We start from the raw sequence: 20,050 nt of genomic DNA, 5'->3' as shown, positions 1-20,050 counted from the left end.
CGTAATTTTATCTATACAAGGAATAAATCCGAACTCATAAAGCAAGTCAAGATATCGTTCCTCTTGTGAATTTAAACATGGATTACGAATGTCACAGTTAATGTCACCGGCGATAATTTTAAGTGACTTTTTGTTTGTCATACTAAGAAATGTTTGAAGACCGTCGTTAAATGTAACTAGTGACGAGGAGGGACTTCTGTAGATGCAGATTAATTCACAATCAATATTGGCCCATGTAAAAACTATGGACAAGCTGGTGGCGACTCCACCTATAAAAATCTGGTTACATGTTGCTAATAACGTGTCATCTAAGTACACAACCAGACCATCACACTGATTGAGGCTATTGTATGTTCTAAACAGGGTATAGCCTTCTAGGGCTGTGAGCTCACTGTCGTTCCTCAACCAAGCTTCAGTCAAAATTATACAATGGAATTTAATCTGGAGACCCTGCCATAAAACTAAAAACTCATCAAAGTTTTTATTATAGCTCCGAGGATGTAAGGCGAGCGAATTACAGCCTCTGCAGCCTCTCGTCCCACAGTCATCAGCCACTCACAGACCTTGCTTTTATACACAGCGACACTGCCTGATTCAGCATCAGTTATATTGGGCGGCAAGTTGTGATAAAGGATGTGAGCTATGTAAAACACATTATTTTTCAACGAACTATATGCTATTTGTGGAGTGCGGTATCCAATGTTATGCCTGTGTCTAGTCTGATCACTGTGTTGTAAGTTAGAAAAAATATTTCCTTGTTGTTCTTAATGAAAAGTAATAGTGTTTTTATAAACAATTGTCTAATATTTAAAACTGGGAATTTGGAAAAAAGTAAATTCTTTGAGTAATGTTTCGGCCTTTTAAGAATAATTAATTTTGATTAAGGTTTTCTGGGTTACGTGAAGAGGAGCCAATGTGGCAGCAGATACACCGCCCCACACCAGTATGCCATACTGCAGCACAGACTGCACGTATGCATAGTAAACGTATTTGCAGTGATCAACCGTTAACACACGGCTTATTTGATAAAAGGCGTAGACCAGTTTCCTCAATCTTTGCTTTACATAGATAATATGAGGAGACCATGTCATCCTTTGATCAATGATCACCCCAAGGTACTTGTATTGGTCCACACGATCGACTGTGTCACATCCGTAGGTATTAGACCACAGATCGCCACATGATTGAAGATAGAGTTTAAGTATATTGATAAAATCGGAAAGAAATTACAGAGCAAAATAGACACGTCTAACATGAATCCGTCGTCACGTGTCTTCCATATTGTCGCATCCGAACCTAGATGCGAACGAAGGATCAGGTGCTCGAAATAATAAACTCATTTACGTTAAGAAAAACCGCATTGGCGTGCGGGAGTCTGTGAGGTAGGATGATGACTGAAGGTACAGAGAGTGTCGGGTGATCGTGGTACAGTGTTTCCATTCGCGGGATTATTATCCCGAAAACGGGATTTTTAGACCTTGAGCGGGATTAAAACGGGATGCGGGATAAAACGGGATTTTCGGCTGTGACGACTATTTTTATTTTTTTCTACTTAATTTGAGAGAAAAACTAACTCAAATTGATTAAAAACTGTAGCAAAATATAATAGTGATGTTTAAACAACTTTATAAACATGATACGTCAAGTATAATACTAGGTATGGTACAAAAAAAATCATGCGGGATAAAACGGGATTTCTCGACCCAGTAAGCGGGATTATTTCTTTGGTCGTGTGGAAACACTGTCGTGGTAGCAGTGGGAACGGAAGGTGGTGTGATGGAACAACCAATGGGGTTAGTTTATTCGATCAGGCCATATGACGTCACATCGTACGATATTCTAACGGTACATGGATCGAGCTAGCAAATTTAATACTTGTAACTATCTGAATCTGAATTAGAAATATACAATTAACTTTATATTTAAATCAATACACTACAGTTTCCATCGCATATACTTCTGATTTCATTGACTCGGTTTTGTACATAAACAGTCCAATTCTCATTTCCTTTTATCCATGCCAAACAAGTTGAAGAGTCACTCCAAATTGTGGTTTCTGCATTCTTGAACATATCCATGCCCTTCACTATAGATGAATGAAGCCTAGCACTTATCGTAGCACCCAAAAGTTCCAGTCTAGGTATGGACATGTTTTTTATTGGTGCGACTCTTGACTTCGCTTGAATCAACTGAACATTCATACCAAAAGATCCTTCCACTCTCAAAGAAGCTGCTTTGGCATATGCGCCCTGACTCGCATCACTACTTAAATATGGAGCTTTCAAACCATATGTTAATGTAATTTCATTAGTATATGATTCTTTCAGTTACTGGTACTTCATTTGTTTATGTTTATGTTCTAATATTTGTGAAATGCTGTAATAATATTTTTCACCACACTATGATGTTTTTGGCTGTATTACATACGTTAATTGGTGGCTGAAAGTTACGTTTTGCTGGTCATGCCAGCTGTCATCGTAATTTGGGGACCGAGCAGGTTTTTACAGGCCGGGGCCGCAAAATCAGCTGTCCGCTTACTTACTGACTCGACCGCTGGTTTAATGCATTTTAAATACACAATCAAAATCCATAGCATTGCAATAGAATTGTGTTATTGTCACCGTTGCCTAGCAACTATTTATTTTTATTTTTCAAATTAGGCTGATTCCTCAAATTATTTCTTCACATAACCTTAAAGTTGCAGTTGTGTTGACTATCAGTGTGCATTATTATAGTGGTGAATCAGTGATAATAGGGTATAGTGTGGTGAAAAATAGCGTTCCTAACACAGACCGAAATGGTTTTGCAGCTCTCGATCGATTTAAGTTCTCGACTTCGTCTCGAACTTAAAAACTATCTCGAGCCGGCAAAACCTCATTTTTGGCCCTAGGTACGAAATATACTATTTCAGGGAATATTTCATTGTAAAAAGAAATTATTCATGGATATGAAATAATTAAAATTCTACTATCATTGCCGTATCAACCTAGGCCCTTATCCTGAGTTGTATGAGAATTATATTTAGACTAGGTGAAACCCGTCGAAATCGACGGATACTTTCAAGGCTTACGCTAATTCATCTAACTGCGATAAATTGAGTAAAATGATACATATTTTGAGCATTTAGCTTGTTTAAAGATTAATAATTGTAAAAACAATAATGATATTAATTGCGTTAGTTACCAAATATGGTTGATCATTCAATGAATCAAATATTTCCCATATTGCACGTCATCGGCGTTGTTAGTATGCTATCTGGATGTCTTCCTTTGGAAGAACCTTTAAATAGTATTAAAATTGTATTGGTGGATCTTTTGTAGTTAAACACTTCCGTGATTTCATCAGTGTAATGCAGATTAATCTATAATTTTATTTGAAAAAAAAATCGGTTTGTTGGGAAGACACGTACTAACTTCAAAGGGAGGTACATACGTTACAGTGTAAGTTTGATTTTTCCTTCGTCACGTCGCGTCAGTTCATATCGTACTTATGTGCCAATGAATAACCCTCTAGCACAGTTTAGAAAAATTGGTTGTGGGGTTACTGTTAAAGCTGGAATTCCTTGACATGGGGGATGTCAGTTAGTTGTTTCAGCCTTATCAGTTACATAAAGTTGTCAATATAATATTCTACTGAATGTTAGGTGTAGTGGAATATACTTGAAGTGAAGTTGGCTATTATTCTTGAACCGTTAGGGACCTCCTCATTTATATGGTCGTGCAGCTTCATTGGCAACAAATAATGCGAATTAAATAGTAATGTGGCATTTCCAAAAAGCAAAAAATAATGTAAATTCGCTGTTACGTAAATATTGACGTTTACATGCATTGTTAATCAACGTATCTTATAAAGGATAATGTGATCTAGTTTAAAAGGAATATGACCCATTGGTCATGACAGTAGCTGCTTAAATAGTATTTACTCATTGGGCCATTTTTACAGCCAAAATGTCGTGTTATTTTCAATAATGTTACCAACCCAGTGGGCCACGGTCGGTAATGTAGGCCACTGCAAATAATTTGTCAAGATAGGTTCTATTTTAGGCAAGGTTTCTGTCTTTGGATGTTATTAGAAACGGCAAGAGCACAATAAAATTCTTCTGCAGATGAGTTTTCTGTTGGAGAAATATAAGCCGAATTATAAATGTCACAATGCGAGTTTGAGCATTTTGTAACTATATTATACGGGTAAGTTATATAGATTTTTTAGGCTGTTGCTCAGTGCACCTTAAGAATATATATTTTAGAGATAAATTAAATGGTTTTTGTTGCTGAGTAGCGCTAGTAAACATGCACAACCCTTTTCGTTAGTCTAAAAACATTCAAAGGCTCTTTAAGAGTTCAAGTTCTTATTTGTATACATATCTATATTATGTTTTCACTAAGCTGAATGAATACATCGAAGTGACCTCTGTGAAAAGTCTGCAGTATATTGCAGTTTTCCAGCTTAATGACTTTCTAAATCATGCACATATTTCTACATAAAAAATGTATAATGTTTTATCCAGTTGCTGAAAACCACTATTAATTTAACAAAATATAGACACTGCTCAAATGGGCACCGTGCCCTTCTGCACTTGTATTATTTTGTATTGTATTACACAATTAATTGAAGAATTTTCCAATGATTGAAAGCATGTATGACTATAATCTCATGAACCTATGATGATCCGTCTAGAATAATACGATAAAATATAGAGAAAAGGTGTGAAAAAGGCAGACGCCAACCCGTAAAATAGATATAAGATAGTTCAATAAGAAATAAATGCAAGAGTTATTGTGATAAAAGGATTTTCCACTGATTTTGTAATGGAAATTTATATTGCAACACATGACATGATACAAAAGAAAATCAATTTTAAAATCAGAAAAAACAATGCAAATACTTCTTTTGGACTATTCTGTAACTCCCAATAAATGTCCGGTGTTTAAAATACAATTTTAAAATAACAGCTGTTTTATTAAAAAGTATTATCCACATGACCAAAATGTAAACAAATCTGTGGAGGTATCTTAAGAGGCTTCTGGGGCAGAGCCCTAAGAGAATTTACGTAGTTTTTCTTTTGATAACTCATCTAGAGACCAAGACCTTTCTTTGGACACCTCCACCAAGTTTCTACGCCCAGCCGTTCTCTCAAATTAGTGGAGACAAAGTTTCCAAATAAATATTTAGATTCCCCCATGTTAATCTTATGGGAGAAAATCCAACTTTGATGAAAGATCCTGCCCAAACAATAAAAGCTATCAAAAAACTAAAAACACTTTGCAAAACTACAGATCAGGGCAATTTTTTTGACACTTTAATCATCAAAATCGGTCCAAAAATGAGGGAGGAGTTCTGTTCACAAAAATCGGCTTAGCGTATTATATATATAGATTTATTTTTGTGTAAACAGTAATTTGATATCCCTGCTGCAGCAAACCTATAGACTAAGCGAATTTCCATTTGCCTGAATGTAATTTCCCTAAAATATGATAGAAAACTACCCTATTGACAGGTTTGGAACTATTTTGATAGCTTTTAGTTTACAGTCCAAACCATTATACAAGTTATTTTATTATACCTTAAATATATCATTGGTTTTGTATCCTAGGAAGCCTAAATAAGTATTCACAGTATGAGTTAACAAAAAAGTACTATTACTATTGTCAAGTTAAGTAATACAGTTCAATTTCGTTTCTAAAATAAATGGTAGGGAGTCAAACCATTTGGCATTTTCAAAGAACCAGCATTAACTTTTTGCATACTGACCCCGTTGCAAGGGGATCACATAATTTGTCCGAGATTTCAACTGTCCGAGTTTGTTAAAAATTACAAAATATTTTAAAAATTAGTTGTCCGAGTTTATTAAATTATTTGAAAAAATATCGAAATATCAAGTGTCCGAGTTTTCAACTGTCCGAGTTTTTAAATTATTTAAAAAAATATCGAAATATCAACTGTCCGAGTAGGGTCAACATCAAATGTGACACTGCGCGCCGAGACTAGCGTGTCTAAGGCCAGGGACACACTTACCGGCGAAACCGCCGGACTGCGACTGCCCCCCACTCATCAGTCATGGTTCAACCCTCGAGGGTGGTGATTTTTCATGATTTTTATGCAGTGTCCAAGTGGTGTATTTAGTTTTGTTTTGCTATTTAGTTAATTTAGTTTTTATTATTAGTCTGTTTATCATTTTAGTCTGTTTATCTGTATATCATCATGGTAGATGTTGACATGGATTTACTTATTAGTTTGGTTCATGAGAAACCAGAACTTTGTGATAGGTCTTTGGAAATTTACAAAGACAAAAACAAAACGAGGGATAGCAGCAGCTGGCGACAAATTTGTGCCGCACTGAATCCAGCCTTTCCAGCGTCTCATGTATATGTTTTGTCCTTGTATTTGCACTGTAATCTTTGATAGTAGCTCGTCGAATGAGGGGGCAAACATTCAAAAATAATTTAAAAACTTATTTTCTTCATTTCTCAACTGTAAAAATAGAGTGTAAAAAGCTCCATGTAGCTGTCTGTTCTCCAGAATAGGATGCACCCAAACAGTTCGGTGGTGTTTTCTCTTCCTTCTGTGGTGGATCAAACAGAGCAAGGCCAACTTTTGAGGTCTCGACAACACCATTTCTAAGACTAAACTGTACTAGAACTGTACTAGTCTAAGGCAAAACTGATTCAGAGTTCATTGCACTCTATTTTTATTCGCCGGCTTCGGCAAAATAGTTTTTGCCGGAACAAGTGTGTTCTGACCCTCAACTTTTGGGGCGGTTTTGCCGGTAAGTGTGTCCCTGGCCTAAGGTGCCTGGTCAGAAGTCGATGTAAACCTCTTCTGTGAAGGAGTCGGGCATTGTGCGAACCGCGAGAGCCCCTCACGTTGACTTAAGAAAAATTATATTATTTTTATTATAAGACTAATTTTACAATTTTTAATTATAAAATTAAACCGTCATCACTTAACACAACCAACCAAACTTGCTGATAATATAAAATACCCCCGCCGCAGCAAATATGCAGACGAAGCGAATCTCAACTTGCCTGATTACATATTTAGTAAAATATTTCCAAAATTAAGCGAGTGCTTAGGTTTGCTGCTACGGGGAAGGTAAACAGTGTTTTTTGACCATACGTCAAAAGTATAGGATGAAATAAATAAAATTTCCAAATTTGATCAACACATATCCATAAACAAGAAAACTAAAACAGTTTTTATCTTCTCCATAAGAATAACATGGGAATTTTAAAATTGCATTTTTTTATATTTTCTCCGTAACCATTAGGCATACAACAATGCTTCAATATACTAAATTATTTTTTTTTTTAGTTCTACAAAATGGTTGTGAAATATATTCCAAAATGTTATGTTTTTATGGTCAAAAATGGGAAAACCCCATAAACCCCCGTTCCCATTGTCCGGTTAAAAAACACTGATTACCTTTCCCTAAGCACTCGCTTATTTATGGAAATATTTGAGTAAATATGTAATCAGACAATTTGAAATTCGCTTCATCTGCAGGTTTGCTGCGGCGGGGGTATTTTATATTATCAGCAAGTTTGGTTGGTTGTGTTAGGTGATGACAGTTTAATTGTATAATTAAAAGTTGTAAAATTAGTCTTATAATAAAAATAATATAATTTTTCTTAAGTCGACGTGAGGGGCTCTCCCGGCTCGCACAATGCCTGACTCCTTCGCAGAAGAGGTTTACATCGGCTTCTGACCAGGCGCCTTAGACACGCTAGTCTCGGCGCGCTGTGTCACATTTGATGTTGACCCTCTCGGACAGTTGAAAACTCGGACAGTTGATATTTCGATATTTTTTTTAATAATTTAAAAACTCGGACAAATGAAAACTCGGACACTTGATACTTCGATATTTTTTTAAAATAATTTAATAAACTCGGACAAATGAAAACTCGGACAGTTGATGTATCTAATTATTATTAGTTATTTATCAAAACTCGGACAAATAAAAACTCGGACAACTGATTTTTCTAATATTTTGTAATTTTTAACAAACTTGGACAAATGAACCTCACCCGTTGCAAGGCAAGGGTATAGCTGCTAGCAAATAAGAATAGAAGCGTTGGTTGCAGTAGTGCCAGTCAAATTTTTAAGCGACCGGCGCTACTAATTAGGACCGACGGGATTGATTTATTTAGTATCTTATATACCTTAGAGTTAATCATTTACTACCCAAAAGTCTTCTTTCTACATCAATTACAATTCCATAACACCCGGGCAGCCTAAGCGAATTTCCATTTGTGTGACTTTATTTTCAATTAAATCTAAATCAATAACAGGGCCGGATTTCCCAATAGGCCCGGGCCTATGGGCGCAAGCTCCCAGAGGGCGCACGGCCGAGAGGAAAAATATTTTTTTAATATCTAAAAATAAAATAAATAGCCATAGCTTAACATATTTTGCGAGTTGATATAAAAAAAACTCTTGCCAATAAAGCATTATAATTTTTAAATTCATTAGAAGAAATAACCGTTAGAAAATATAAACAGTTTTTCAACATTACGCATCAATTTCGTTACAACATTGATAACGAACATTGGTTATACGGGAGTAGGCTGTAGGGATGTTGTCGAGCGCCCGAGCGGTACGCATCGTATTGCCACTGTTCTCTTTGCACTGCTACTATGCTGGCTTGGCGTCACTGATCGGAGTGATTAGGGGCGTATGCGTGTTAGACACCGTTACCACCCTTACCTCACAAAAAGAAAATGTATTAACTAATCTTTTGATCAGTTTACAGCAACCTGCAGGGTCAAGTTAAAATATATAATACATTTTTAATATTACAAATATGATAAGTTATCTTTAAAATTCAATAACGAAAAAAAATCTGAGTTTGCAAGAGGTTTTAGAAAAATTAAATCCCCTCCAAAGCACCATTTGATGTTATTTTCTCCTCAGCTCAGGCCTGAGGATAATTATGGTTGGCCGGACTATTGCTTTGCAAATATAATCTGAATGCAGTACCACCATAGATTAACCATAAACTCAAGTCGACTTGTTATCATATTTTTAATCCTAAATATAGTTTTTCATGTCTAGTTCATATATGTTGGTCACACTGGAAGTTAGTTTTGACGTAATTTTGTTTCTATTATTGTCTATTATTCTATGTTGTCGTTGTAAGAGTTTTAGTTTCTTGTAATATAACCAGGGGACGACCTATTGTTTATGATTAGATCGTTTTATTTTGGACAAACTAGGTTTAAATAACATATAACTTACATAAAAAGAATTGTTTTCAGCTAATCCCTAAGGATGACAAATCTACTAAAGGCCTATGTTTAATCTATGGTATCACGTACTTGTTATGAAGTTTATGTTTTGGGGCCCGAAATTAGAATCAATGGACATGTTTTTTTACAGGAATGCTCTGTGGGTTGGATTGTTTTGTTTCAGTCCCACAAGCGTGAGCATTTGCTAAAAGCATAAAATTGCCTAAAGTGTTTAAGACGGCATTTTGTTAAGGCTAACCAAGACAATTCTTAAAAAAACTTGCAATGATAAAATTTCGACGAGGAGTGGTGTTCAAACAATTAACATAGGCCTTTAGGCATGATATAGTTTTTAGTTTTTAATAAAGGTTTGTAGGAAATAAACTGTGACCAGAACAGGGGGCGGAAGAAATATTTGGGCCTAGGGGCGCCAAAATGCTAAATCCGGCCCTGATCAATAACATTATGTTTAACGAGTATCTAGGTTATGCTGCTACAGGGAGGGTTACGAAGTGTGATTTTAGGAAAATACTAGTTTTAACCAACTAGCAACAAAAAAACTGGGGTACACAATGAGACCTTAACTTTTTTCTATGGTTCAAGGGCAGTGGTGGAACAAAAGAACCAAACTTTCTCAAACCATGTCCTCACCCATAACTGCAATAAGCATTTGATACTTATATGCCAACCCCGTACGAAGGATGGGTACTCTGCTAGTCAAACAATAAGTGGCAAAAGAGTAACAGAGCAAAATAAAAGTTATAGAAGACAAAGTCTTCAAATATTCTAAGCTCGTTTAATAAAAAATATTGGCATACATATTTTATTTGGCACCAATTTTAATAAAAAGTTGGACACCCAAGGACACTTTTAACCCTCGAGCTGGTGGTCTTTTTATGCTGTGGTGGCAAGGGTTTTTTATGGGTTGCGCAACATTTTTGATAACACATTTTTATATAGTAAATAAGTTTGTAAATATATCATATTATTTATCTTTTTTTAGCAAAAACAAGGAATAGTATTATATAAATTTTAAATATGAAATTTTAATAAAATTTTTTTTTTTTTTTATATTTACTAAGTGGACTTTTTTTTATTCATATGCATATATATATCCTCTGCATTATAAGACAAATCAATGAACTCAAAATAATTTGTCAAAATATACAAATTGTGCACAATTTCATGAGGAAAGGAATGAGATATATGTACCTTGTAAAAAAAAAAAAAAAATACATATAATGGTTTTTATTACCATCTAGGCATACATATTCTTTGTACAACCTACACGAATACTCGAAGCGAATCATTCAGTTCTAACTTCATACAAGAAATAATTTATAAAATACTCAAGTTATATCACATACCAAAATCTTACATTTCAAGTTATATTATATTCAATTTCAATAAAAAATAAAACTTATAACGCCAAAACACCGAAACTAACCAAACACAGCGCGAAATAAGCAACAACAGATGCAAACAGATGGTAATAAGCGACTGCGTCATCATGACAATGTTGTCAGCTGATGCGTTATTTTCATAGAGCTTTAAGTTTTCCCAAAGGCGTCCAAATAGTTGAAATTCACATCAATCGACAGATTATTAATTTCAAAACCGAATAAATACTATATTAAGGGAAATTTGTTTCATTTTCGTGCAAAAAACTGCAATTTCCGTGACGTAAATTTCGGCCGTGGCATAAATCGCATGCCAGCTCGAGGGTTAATCAATTACAAACACTAGGATGGTTATAATCACTTGAACAACAACTACATGGTATGAAAGAATGTAATTAAAGCTACAAATTTCAACAAAACGCTAAGGTCTAATGTAGTTGTTACGCTTCAATTTAAAATATTTGAAAAGTAGTTAACTTTTTATTTGACTATTTTTCCAGCCAATAAAACAAAATGTGACAAATTCATTGACTATTCATTAAACAAATGTCATTAGCAGATTAAATGGCTTTACATAACCTAGATACTAATAATTTGCATAAACTTATTGTGAAAAAGCACATTTTTCAGTATTCCTATTCAAACAAAACCTATGCTAAGGTTTGTCCTTATAGTGTCATGGTATACATTAAACATTCTATATACAATACTTCTTGCATTTTGAATTCAAAGAGCAACTATAGAAATCACGTAGTTGGAAACACTATTTATGTAAAAACCATTTGAGCCTAGGTTGGTACTCTGAGAGCCTTGTTCAGGTTAATCATAAAAAATAGATTCTATTCATATGTTTTTGTTAAGAACTTTAATTATACAAAATATTAGGCCAATTTAAAATATGTGCAGTAAATAATGAGAGCAAGCAATGGTGTAGTTATACAATGAAAAGGTGAGATTAAAACTCATAAGAAATTACTTTTAAGTTTTCAAAACAAACTATGGATATTTGTATTTGCTAATACAGTGTTTTTTTACTTTAATTACATCATAATGTTCTAACAAATCCAGAACAACTCCTGAAAAAGGCAATTTCACCTTTAGTAATTGTACTTCCATTTGTATCTATTATAGAATATTTTTAGATGAGCCATCACTTAAACTCATGTGTTTGATATGATACAGTACGCATATACAGTTTAACCCAGTGAGTAATAAAAATAATTATTTTGAAAAGATTTTTTTTCTTTCAATAAACAATAAAACATAGTGATATGAGGCATCAACTTTTTTAAATAAAAATCCCGTAGGATATGTATAGAGTCGGCTTTAAACCCTTTTGTGTTTTTTTTTTATTTATTACAAAATACAATGTGTAGCCTATCTGTTAAGACACAAAAACCCTAGCACTGAGGAATGGTATAGTGATAACATTTTCGTTTACATCTTAAAACGAATTTTAACTTTTACCTGTCACATACAACACTAACATTCAGAAACTAATGAGAAACTCGATCTTTTATAAATATTGCTGGGTTTAAATAAAACCTTATTTAAGTTTAAAGCAACCAAGTCATAGTAAGCAATATAATTATTCTAAAAACGGCTATGTTAAACAGTAAAAAGTCTTTCACACAATGTTTCAGAAAGATAAAATTACACAAATTATACTTTAGTAAAACAGTAAATTAGTTGTCTTTGAGTGGTGAACATCCCGAGTCCTCTGCTAGACTTGAACACTCGGAGGAGCGGTTGGAACGAGTAACACGTGATGTTCGGCCAGTTCTATGCCGGTCCCGGGGAGTGGCTGGTGTTGAGCCTGTGTCACTGGAGGCCTCCGACATGGAGCTCAGGTCCAGGCTGGAGCATCACAACAAACATGTGTCATATAAATTTTAAGCAGATCAGATAATGCAAGTTAGATTCACATTTTAATGGCTCAGGGATGATTACAGATTTTTATGAACTTAAGTGATTCACATAATTTTTTAAGTTTGACCAAAACAAGGCAAAATTAAAACAAAATTAACAAATTTAATCGTTTCAAAATTAAAACAAGTTGCATGTAGGGACACAAGTCCCTAAAAAGCTCAAAATGTAAAAACAACTTATTGTAATATTTAAACAAACTAAGAATTAAATAAATTATTTGTCAAGATGGATACCTCTGTACCCAGCGGTTCCCAAAATATGGAGCACGACCCACTAGTGTTTTTTTTATTGGGACTCATAATTTATCAATGCCTTAATGGGTTTGCTGAGCGTCAGAAAAGTACCGAGCGGCTAAGAAGGGGTTGTACACGTTTTAACCCTTTGAGTGCTGCTGCGTCTCGCTCAGAGATGCACCATTGTCGTAGCTGAAGTGCCGAGTGTCTTGTAGCGAGACGGCCGAGGTTGCGCGAGAAATGCCGGCGTCTCGGAGCGAGACGCTCAGAAAATCAATTAATACAGTATCACATTTCAATAAAGCTGGCTATTTATGAGGCTAGCTTCATTTATGAGGAAAAAACAGAATACATCTACTTTTCACTAAAAAAAGATCAACCCACTGATGCTTATAAAACAGTCAAACTCTTAGGCATCCATCTTGACAACAGACTAAGCTGGGATAACCACATTACACAACTTTGTAAAAGATTGGCTAGAAAAACCTGTCTCTTGAGAAAACTTAGATCATGTGTGAGTTTTAACACTCTAAAAATGACTTACTACGGTTTTTTTCACTCACAGCTGCTTTATGGTTTGCGTCTCTGGGGTGGTTCACACTTAGCTCAGAAAGCATTTGTTTGGCAAAAGAAAGCTCTTAGAGCCATGCTAGGATTGCAAGATCATGAATCCTGTAGGGATCACTTTTCCAATTTAAATTTGCTTACATTGCCATCTATGTACATTCTTTGTAATTTAATTCATATAAAAAACAACCCCTTAAAATTTTCTAGTTATTCTCATCCATACAACACGAGGCACAAAAACAACCTGGTCACACCTCAAATCAGACTTTCAAAAACTTTAAATAGCCATTTTTACATACAACATAGCCTATTTTCTTCAACAAGCTACCCACTTGTTTTCGTGAACTACCTTTAAACCAATTTAAAAGAAAAATTACTGAGTTTTTAAAATCAAAAGCATTCTACACGCAGGAAGAATTTTTAAATAGTGACATATCATGTTTAGATTCTTAATAGGATATTGTATGTATTGACATTTATAATTGATGTATGATCTATTTTTAAGTATTATTGTAACAATGCCTATTACAAAATGTTATGTTTCATGGCTGCAATTAATCTTATTGAATCTTATTATTATTATTATTGAATCTAGCACACATTAGGCTTTTCCCAATAGGTGACAGCACGTACTGGGTCACTTGTTGTTTTTACGATAAGCTGCATTAATTTCGTCATGGGACGGAGCTGTAGTTTCAACTTTCCCCGATAAAACAGCACGTACTGGGTCACTTGTTGTTTTTACGATAATCTGCTATTGGTTTTAGTGTACTGAAATTTTGTTTTTTAGGTTGGCGATTCTAAATTGGCTGAGTTCAGAAAATAATTGATAACGTAAACAAACCTGGTGTTCAGAAACGTTTATAACTATGTAACGTTAGATTTTGAGGTTGTAAATGTGGTGAAATGGCTTCAAAACGGAAACATACTTTGGTTACATTACGAGACAAACTTAAGTGTTAAAACGATTAGACAATGGTGAAAGTGTGTCAAAATTGGCTGTTGAGTTTGGAGAGGGGAGTACGACAATCACAGACTGGAAGAAAAGCAGGTTATAAATAAAACAATTTTGTATTGCTTCAACAAGTAAGTGTACTAAATCCCATCATATGAAAACCACACCACTGGAGAACCTCGACAGTGCTTTGTTTGTTTGGTTTTCTCAAGAGACAGAAAAAGGTACCCCGATTAGTGGACCCTTGATCAAAGAAAAAACTCTACAGTTTAATTAATTATTGAACAGCATACAACTTTTTCTGCTAGCCCAAGCTGGCTTTATAGTTTTAAGAAGCGTCACAGCATACGGCAATTAGCCATGACGGGCGAACGGCTATCGTCGTGTATGAGGCTGATGCAACCAAATACATTTCAGATATATTTGCTGACCTGTCACAACATACATTTGTTCACAACTCTGCCTATACTGTATTTGAAAAGTACTGTGTAATTTTTAGTAGATGCTGTAATACCCTTATTCACTGCTCTATATTTTTTCCCTTTAAAATATCCTTTCTTACAAAAATAAATTCTAAAAATGTCTTTTTCAGTTTCAGATTAAGTGTACTTTTGGATTACCCAAGTTTGGATTATCGGGACTCCACTGTATTTAAAAATTACTTCCCACAAATAATGTCAGGCGGAATAACTTGTTAAGCTTGTGATACTTACTCATCAATGTTGCCACCGCCCTGGGACGGAGGGTCCCAGAAGTGAAGCTGTTGGCGCCACTGACGTATTAGACCATCCCACGCACGCCTGCTGTACTTGACATGTCTAGGTGGTGTCTGAGGATGCTTTCTGTGCCGCTTATGTCTAAATAAACACAACAAATACCATAATGAGTTTGTATCATAAAAAAATTCATAAATTCTGTTCCCATTTTTCTCCCCAATAATGCCGATGACACTATTTTGAGCTCTCTGTGCATTTAACTTTTCTAGCATTCAGAAAATGAATTAAAGACCTAATTTCACAAGCGGCTGGATTATTTATTACCAGAGCTATTATAAATAAACGGTAACAGCAATCTGACACATGCTTTCTCCCATTAGCTTGTCAACAACCTTTTTCATGGGTGAGCGCTGAGAGTAACTATGAATTTAATAGGTAAAATCACAAATGTTGCATTAACTTTTGAACCGTAAATTTTACTGGAACTAGGGGGTTGCACTATTTTGTTTATTATTTGTTACAACCACCACAACAGACAAATTTCAATCAGGACCGGTTTTTTTACAGCAATGGGGGGGGGATTGCACTATGTTGTTAAGAACTATAATGACAGTCACGTAATTTCAATCAAAAGCTTTTTTTTAATACAATATTCTCTTATTTTATGGGTTTTTTAAATGGGTAAAATAACATAAGAAACAGGATTTGAACCGCAATTTTTACAGGAATGGGAGTTCACCATTTGTTCAGAATTTAAAGAGCTACAACATACTAAATTTTTATCAAAATCGTTCAGGCCATTTTTGAAAGAAATTAATTTTTCCGTTATTTTATAAGTGTTTATGGAAAATCACCATCAAAAATTAAAATTTCAAAAAAATGAAGCTAAAATTTCAAATTTAGCGGTGTGGTCTGTAGCTCTGTACACATCCACACATATGGGTCTTTACCAAATACTCGCAAACACCAAATTGTGGCATCTTTCAAACTGCGGCCACCAGTGGATGAAGGAAGGTACCAAAACCTTGTGTACACCGATATTTCTATGAACACTCCATTTTAACATCAAACACTCTAGTTTTTAATGGTGGCACCATGCCGCAATTCGGTATATATCAACAGTGTGTGGACAGGATGCCACTAATGCGTTGTAGCGCTTGAGCAGTGTGTTTGTCCCCCCTACTTCTCGCGTGCACTGTTGCCAGTTCTCTGTTCTAGTTTAATCTGTCTTCACGTGCCTATGCCCTAGCTCGTTGCCCATGCCTATCACTTCGTCTTTCTCACTTTATGCTCATTAGTTTAACGATTTGTTTACATATTTTACCAAACCGGTATTATAATTCTATCGAATCATTTAAAGATTAGACTTAAAGATTTGGATTGGATTTAAAGATTTGGATTGGATTTAAAGATTTGGATTGGATTTAAAGATTTGGATTTAAAGTCAATAAACAGAATAAAATGTCGGGAGGATGACGTTCAAACTAAAGATATAAGTTTGGACTTCATTATGTGGCCAAAATAGTCGCACACAGAGCAACAGAAGAATCTACTATTTTTTTATAAAATTAGTTTTATCGACGTTTGAAGACAGTTTTATATAATTGTTTTTAAGGAAACTCAAAATTTATTGGAAATCAAAAATTAATATGATTTGAATATTTTGCCTCCTACAAATGAAACACCATGCGCATAAAGGTCCTCTGGTCCTGTTAATACAATTTTGTGAAGGTTTTCTTTTATAATTTGAAACTATATCATTCCACAAGCATTTTCAAGGTCTCTCTGCAGTTTTGCGTACTCTTGCAACTACTATTTCTGAAATTCAAGAATCAGTTTGTTGACAAATTCAAAATAATGTGTTGATACATTATATCATAGTGTTTGAGGGTGAGACTGGATTTTTATACTATATTATAGTTTTGCATTCATAGTAGAACATTATAGACTTTAAGTAAACCAACAGAAAAAAAGATTGTTTAGAATTTTCAAGTTTATTTGAGAACAAAATGTTTGCTCCGCCTCCTAGTTAACTGAGAATTTCAAGAATTAGAAACATATACAATATTCATTATTCATATTCAAGTAAAATATAACACAATGTGTTTTTAAAAAAAAACATTAGACAAACTTCACGTATGCCAATATATTTCCAACCAATCTAGGAATTTCCTAAAATTGATATTGTATGTTGAAATAGGTTTGTTATTAATACAGTTGAGAATACTAAAGGTTCTACAAAACAAAACATTGAATAGTAAAAATACTTTTATATTTAAAGTAACAGATGGATTGACAAAATTGTAAAACGATTGTATAATATCAAACGATATAAAATTATTTACAGTATCACGGTTACAACTTTTAAACTACTCTTGTTATGACTCAAAGTTAACCTCTTTAGGACCTTTCATTTTATGCTTTTGTTAGTGGGGACTGGTTAAAACACCACAGTAGGTTTTGCAAATATGATTGTGAAATGATATATAATCTGAAGTAGTTTATGCAAGTTGATAATAATATGTATTTTAATTTAAGTACTTTTATTGATTCGGTTATATGTTTACCTCATATAACATTTGAACATGGATTGAATCATTTGAGGTCTTTGGAATACTCTGAGAGTGAGTTAGCAAAACGAAAACATAACTTTCAGCAATGATGCATCAAAATTTACCTTTACTGTGTGATTCAGAAATGTAATTGTAAAATATTTTATCAACATGACTAGAATGTAATAAAATAGAAGTATCAGCACGAAATAGTTTGTAAGATAAATAATTGCAGCATAGGGCAATTTATATAGTGTTCTAACCAAAAACATTGTTATTGTTTCAATGTAAAAATGCAATTGATACAAAGTAGGCCCTAACTACTTTACCAATTTATGTTTGTAAATAAAAATATCAATGTTGTAGTAACAAGATATGGCATGTTGTCATTACTAATTATTTAAGATAGTAGAAGCGCAAATAAGCAAGTCGGTACGCGACTCTTCCATTCATTGTAATGGTAAGGCGATCGCGCACCAAGACACAATAAAAAAACATAACAATAAAAAAAAGTAAAAGAGCATGAGAAAAGGCAGAAGGGATGCTAATTTAATTAGGCAAGTAGTTGTGCTCCTTTCATATTGTTCAACATTTCACTTGCATTCGTTATTACTTTTTGTTAATTAACTTTCAATCTTTCAATATTGTTTTTGTATTTGTATTAATATCAGCATGTCAACTCTGAAAAATGGTGTAACCGTAAATAGATAAATAAATACACACGCGACGTTGCCAGTTCTCGCTCACCGCGGCCTTGTATACTATATACAACTATATACTAGAAGGCTATGATTGTACGTGCACGGCCGCCTTTTAAGTCCAGGCCGTGGCCTTCGAAGTAGCAACGTCGCAAGTGGTGTTGTAACAGCTGTTTTGTTTGGAAGCAGCTAACGGTATTTTTGTATTTACGAAATATTGATTACTGGACTATGACAATATTGACTCTGCTTAAAATGTACAGATATAGTTTTTTAATTCATATTGTTTCGGTTTTCAATTCTATACAGGGTGATTGGTACTCAGTGTGACAAACAATTTTTGGTGTAAGTACAAAGTAAATGAAGTATGATGATGCATATCAAAAATTAGCTTCCCAAAAACAAAAATAACCATGTTTTTAAACTAAGTACAGCGATTTCTCAATTACCTGTATATGGATTTGAGTAGATAATGTTATTTTCTTGTTCTACATTAAATGTTGAACAAGAATAATAGAAAATGTCGGAGGATCAGTTGTAAAAACTCCATTGTAAATAGATTCAAAGATAAAAATTAAGATGTTTGATAAACATTTAAATAAACGGTATCAGCATTCTGACACATACTTTCTCCCATAAGTTTGTCAACAACCTTTATCATGTGTAAGCGGTGAGAATAAATATACGGAAATAGGATTTGTACAATTTTGTTCAGAACTTAAAGGAATATAACATGTTAAATTTTTATCAAAATCGTTCAGGCCATTTTTGGGAAAATCCGTTTTTTCTGTTATTTAATGGGGGTTTTATGGGAAAATGACATAATTTACAATAACTTTTGAACCGTAATTTTTACAGAAATGGGATTTGTACAATTTTGTTCAGAATTTAAAGAAATATAACATGCTAAATTTTGATCAAAATTGTTCGGGCCATTTTTGGGAAAATCTGATTTTTCTGTTATTTAATGGGGGTTTTATGGGAAAATGACTTAATTTACAATAACTTTTGAACCGTAATTTTTACAGAAATGGGATTTGTACCATTTTGTTCAGAATATAAAGGACTATGACATACTAAATTTTTATCAAAATCGTACGGGCCATTTTTGGGAAAATCCTATTTTTCCGTTTTTTATGGGGTTTTATGGGAAAATCCTTATTAAAAATAAAAATTTCAAAAAAAATTAAAAAAAAATATAAAAATTGTAAGGACTATAACATACTATGTTAAATCAAAACCGTATTTTTTTCTAAAATCCTATTTTTTGTTATTTTATGGGGTTTTATAAGAAAATAACATATTTGACCATAACTTTTGAACCGTAATTTTTACAGATATGGGATTTGTACCATTTTATTCAGAATTTAAAGGGCTACAACATACTAAATTTTTATCAAAATCGTTCGGGCCATTTTTGAGAAAATCCGATTTTTCCGGTTTTTTATGGGTTTTTATGAAAAAATCCCCAAAAATCAAAATTTCAAAAAAATGAAAAAAACCTAGGTACTCGTTAAACCGAATGTTATTTCAATGGATTTAATTGAAAATCAAATCAGGCAAATGGAAATTCGCTTAGTCTGCAGGTTTGCTGCGGCGGGGGTATTTATCAATTTCTACAGTTTGAAGATTACTGTTTTCCACCAAGGAATCAACACAGATTCACATTGTGCTGTTTTCCCATCCAGGAATCAACAAGTTACACAATCACAGTCTAAGCTTTGGGATATTGCACCTGAATTTACATCTCTTATTCATTTTTTGTTCTTTTGGCCC

The 20,050-nt window shown here is 33.9% G+C and overlaps 1 protein-coding gene across 2 annotated transcripts in view; it reads right to left on the bottom strand.

Annotated features, from left to right (window-relative positions):
- Nucleotides 1-10,997: 10,997 nt before the first annotated feature.
- Nucleotides 10,998-20,050, bottom strand: part of LOC128985118 (histone RNA hairpin-binding protein) — a 46,073-nt gene continuing 37,020 nt past the window's right edge. For both annotated transcript variants that reach the window (XM_054404507.1, XM_054404502.1), the window contains exons 4-5: nt 15,022-15,165; nt 10,998-12,481 (exon numbers count right to left, since the gene is read on the bottom strand). In XM_054404507.1, the coding sequence (XP_054260482.1) occupies nt 12,310-12,481; nt 15,022-15,165 (316 nt within the window). In that variant the 3' untranslated portion in view covers nt 10,998-12,309. The remainder of the gene's footprint in view (nt 12,482-15,021; nt 15,166-20,050) is intronic.

Source organism: Macrosteles quadrilineatus, unplaced genomic scaffold (assembly GCF_028750875.1).
Source record: "Macrosteles quadrilineatus isolate MER2022 unplaced genomic scaffold, UCM_ALF_1.0 Scaffold_1__1_contigs__length_201487025, whole genome shotgun sequence".
Classification (NCBI taxonomy): Eukaryota; Metazoa; Arthropoda; class Insecta; order Hemiptera; family Cicadellidae; genus Macrosteles; species Macrosteles quadrilineatus.
Note: the sequence above shows the minus strand (reverse complement) of the source record. Positions and strands in the feature narration are given on the sequence as shown.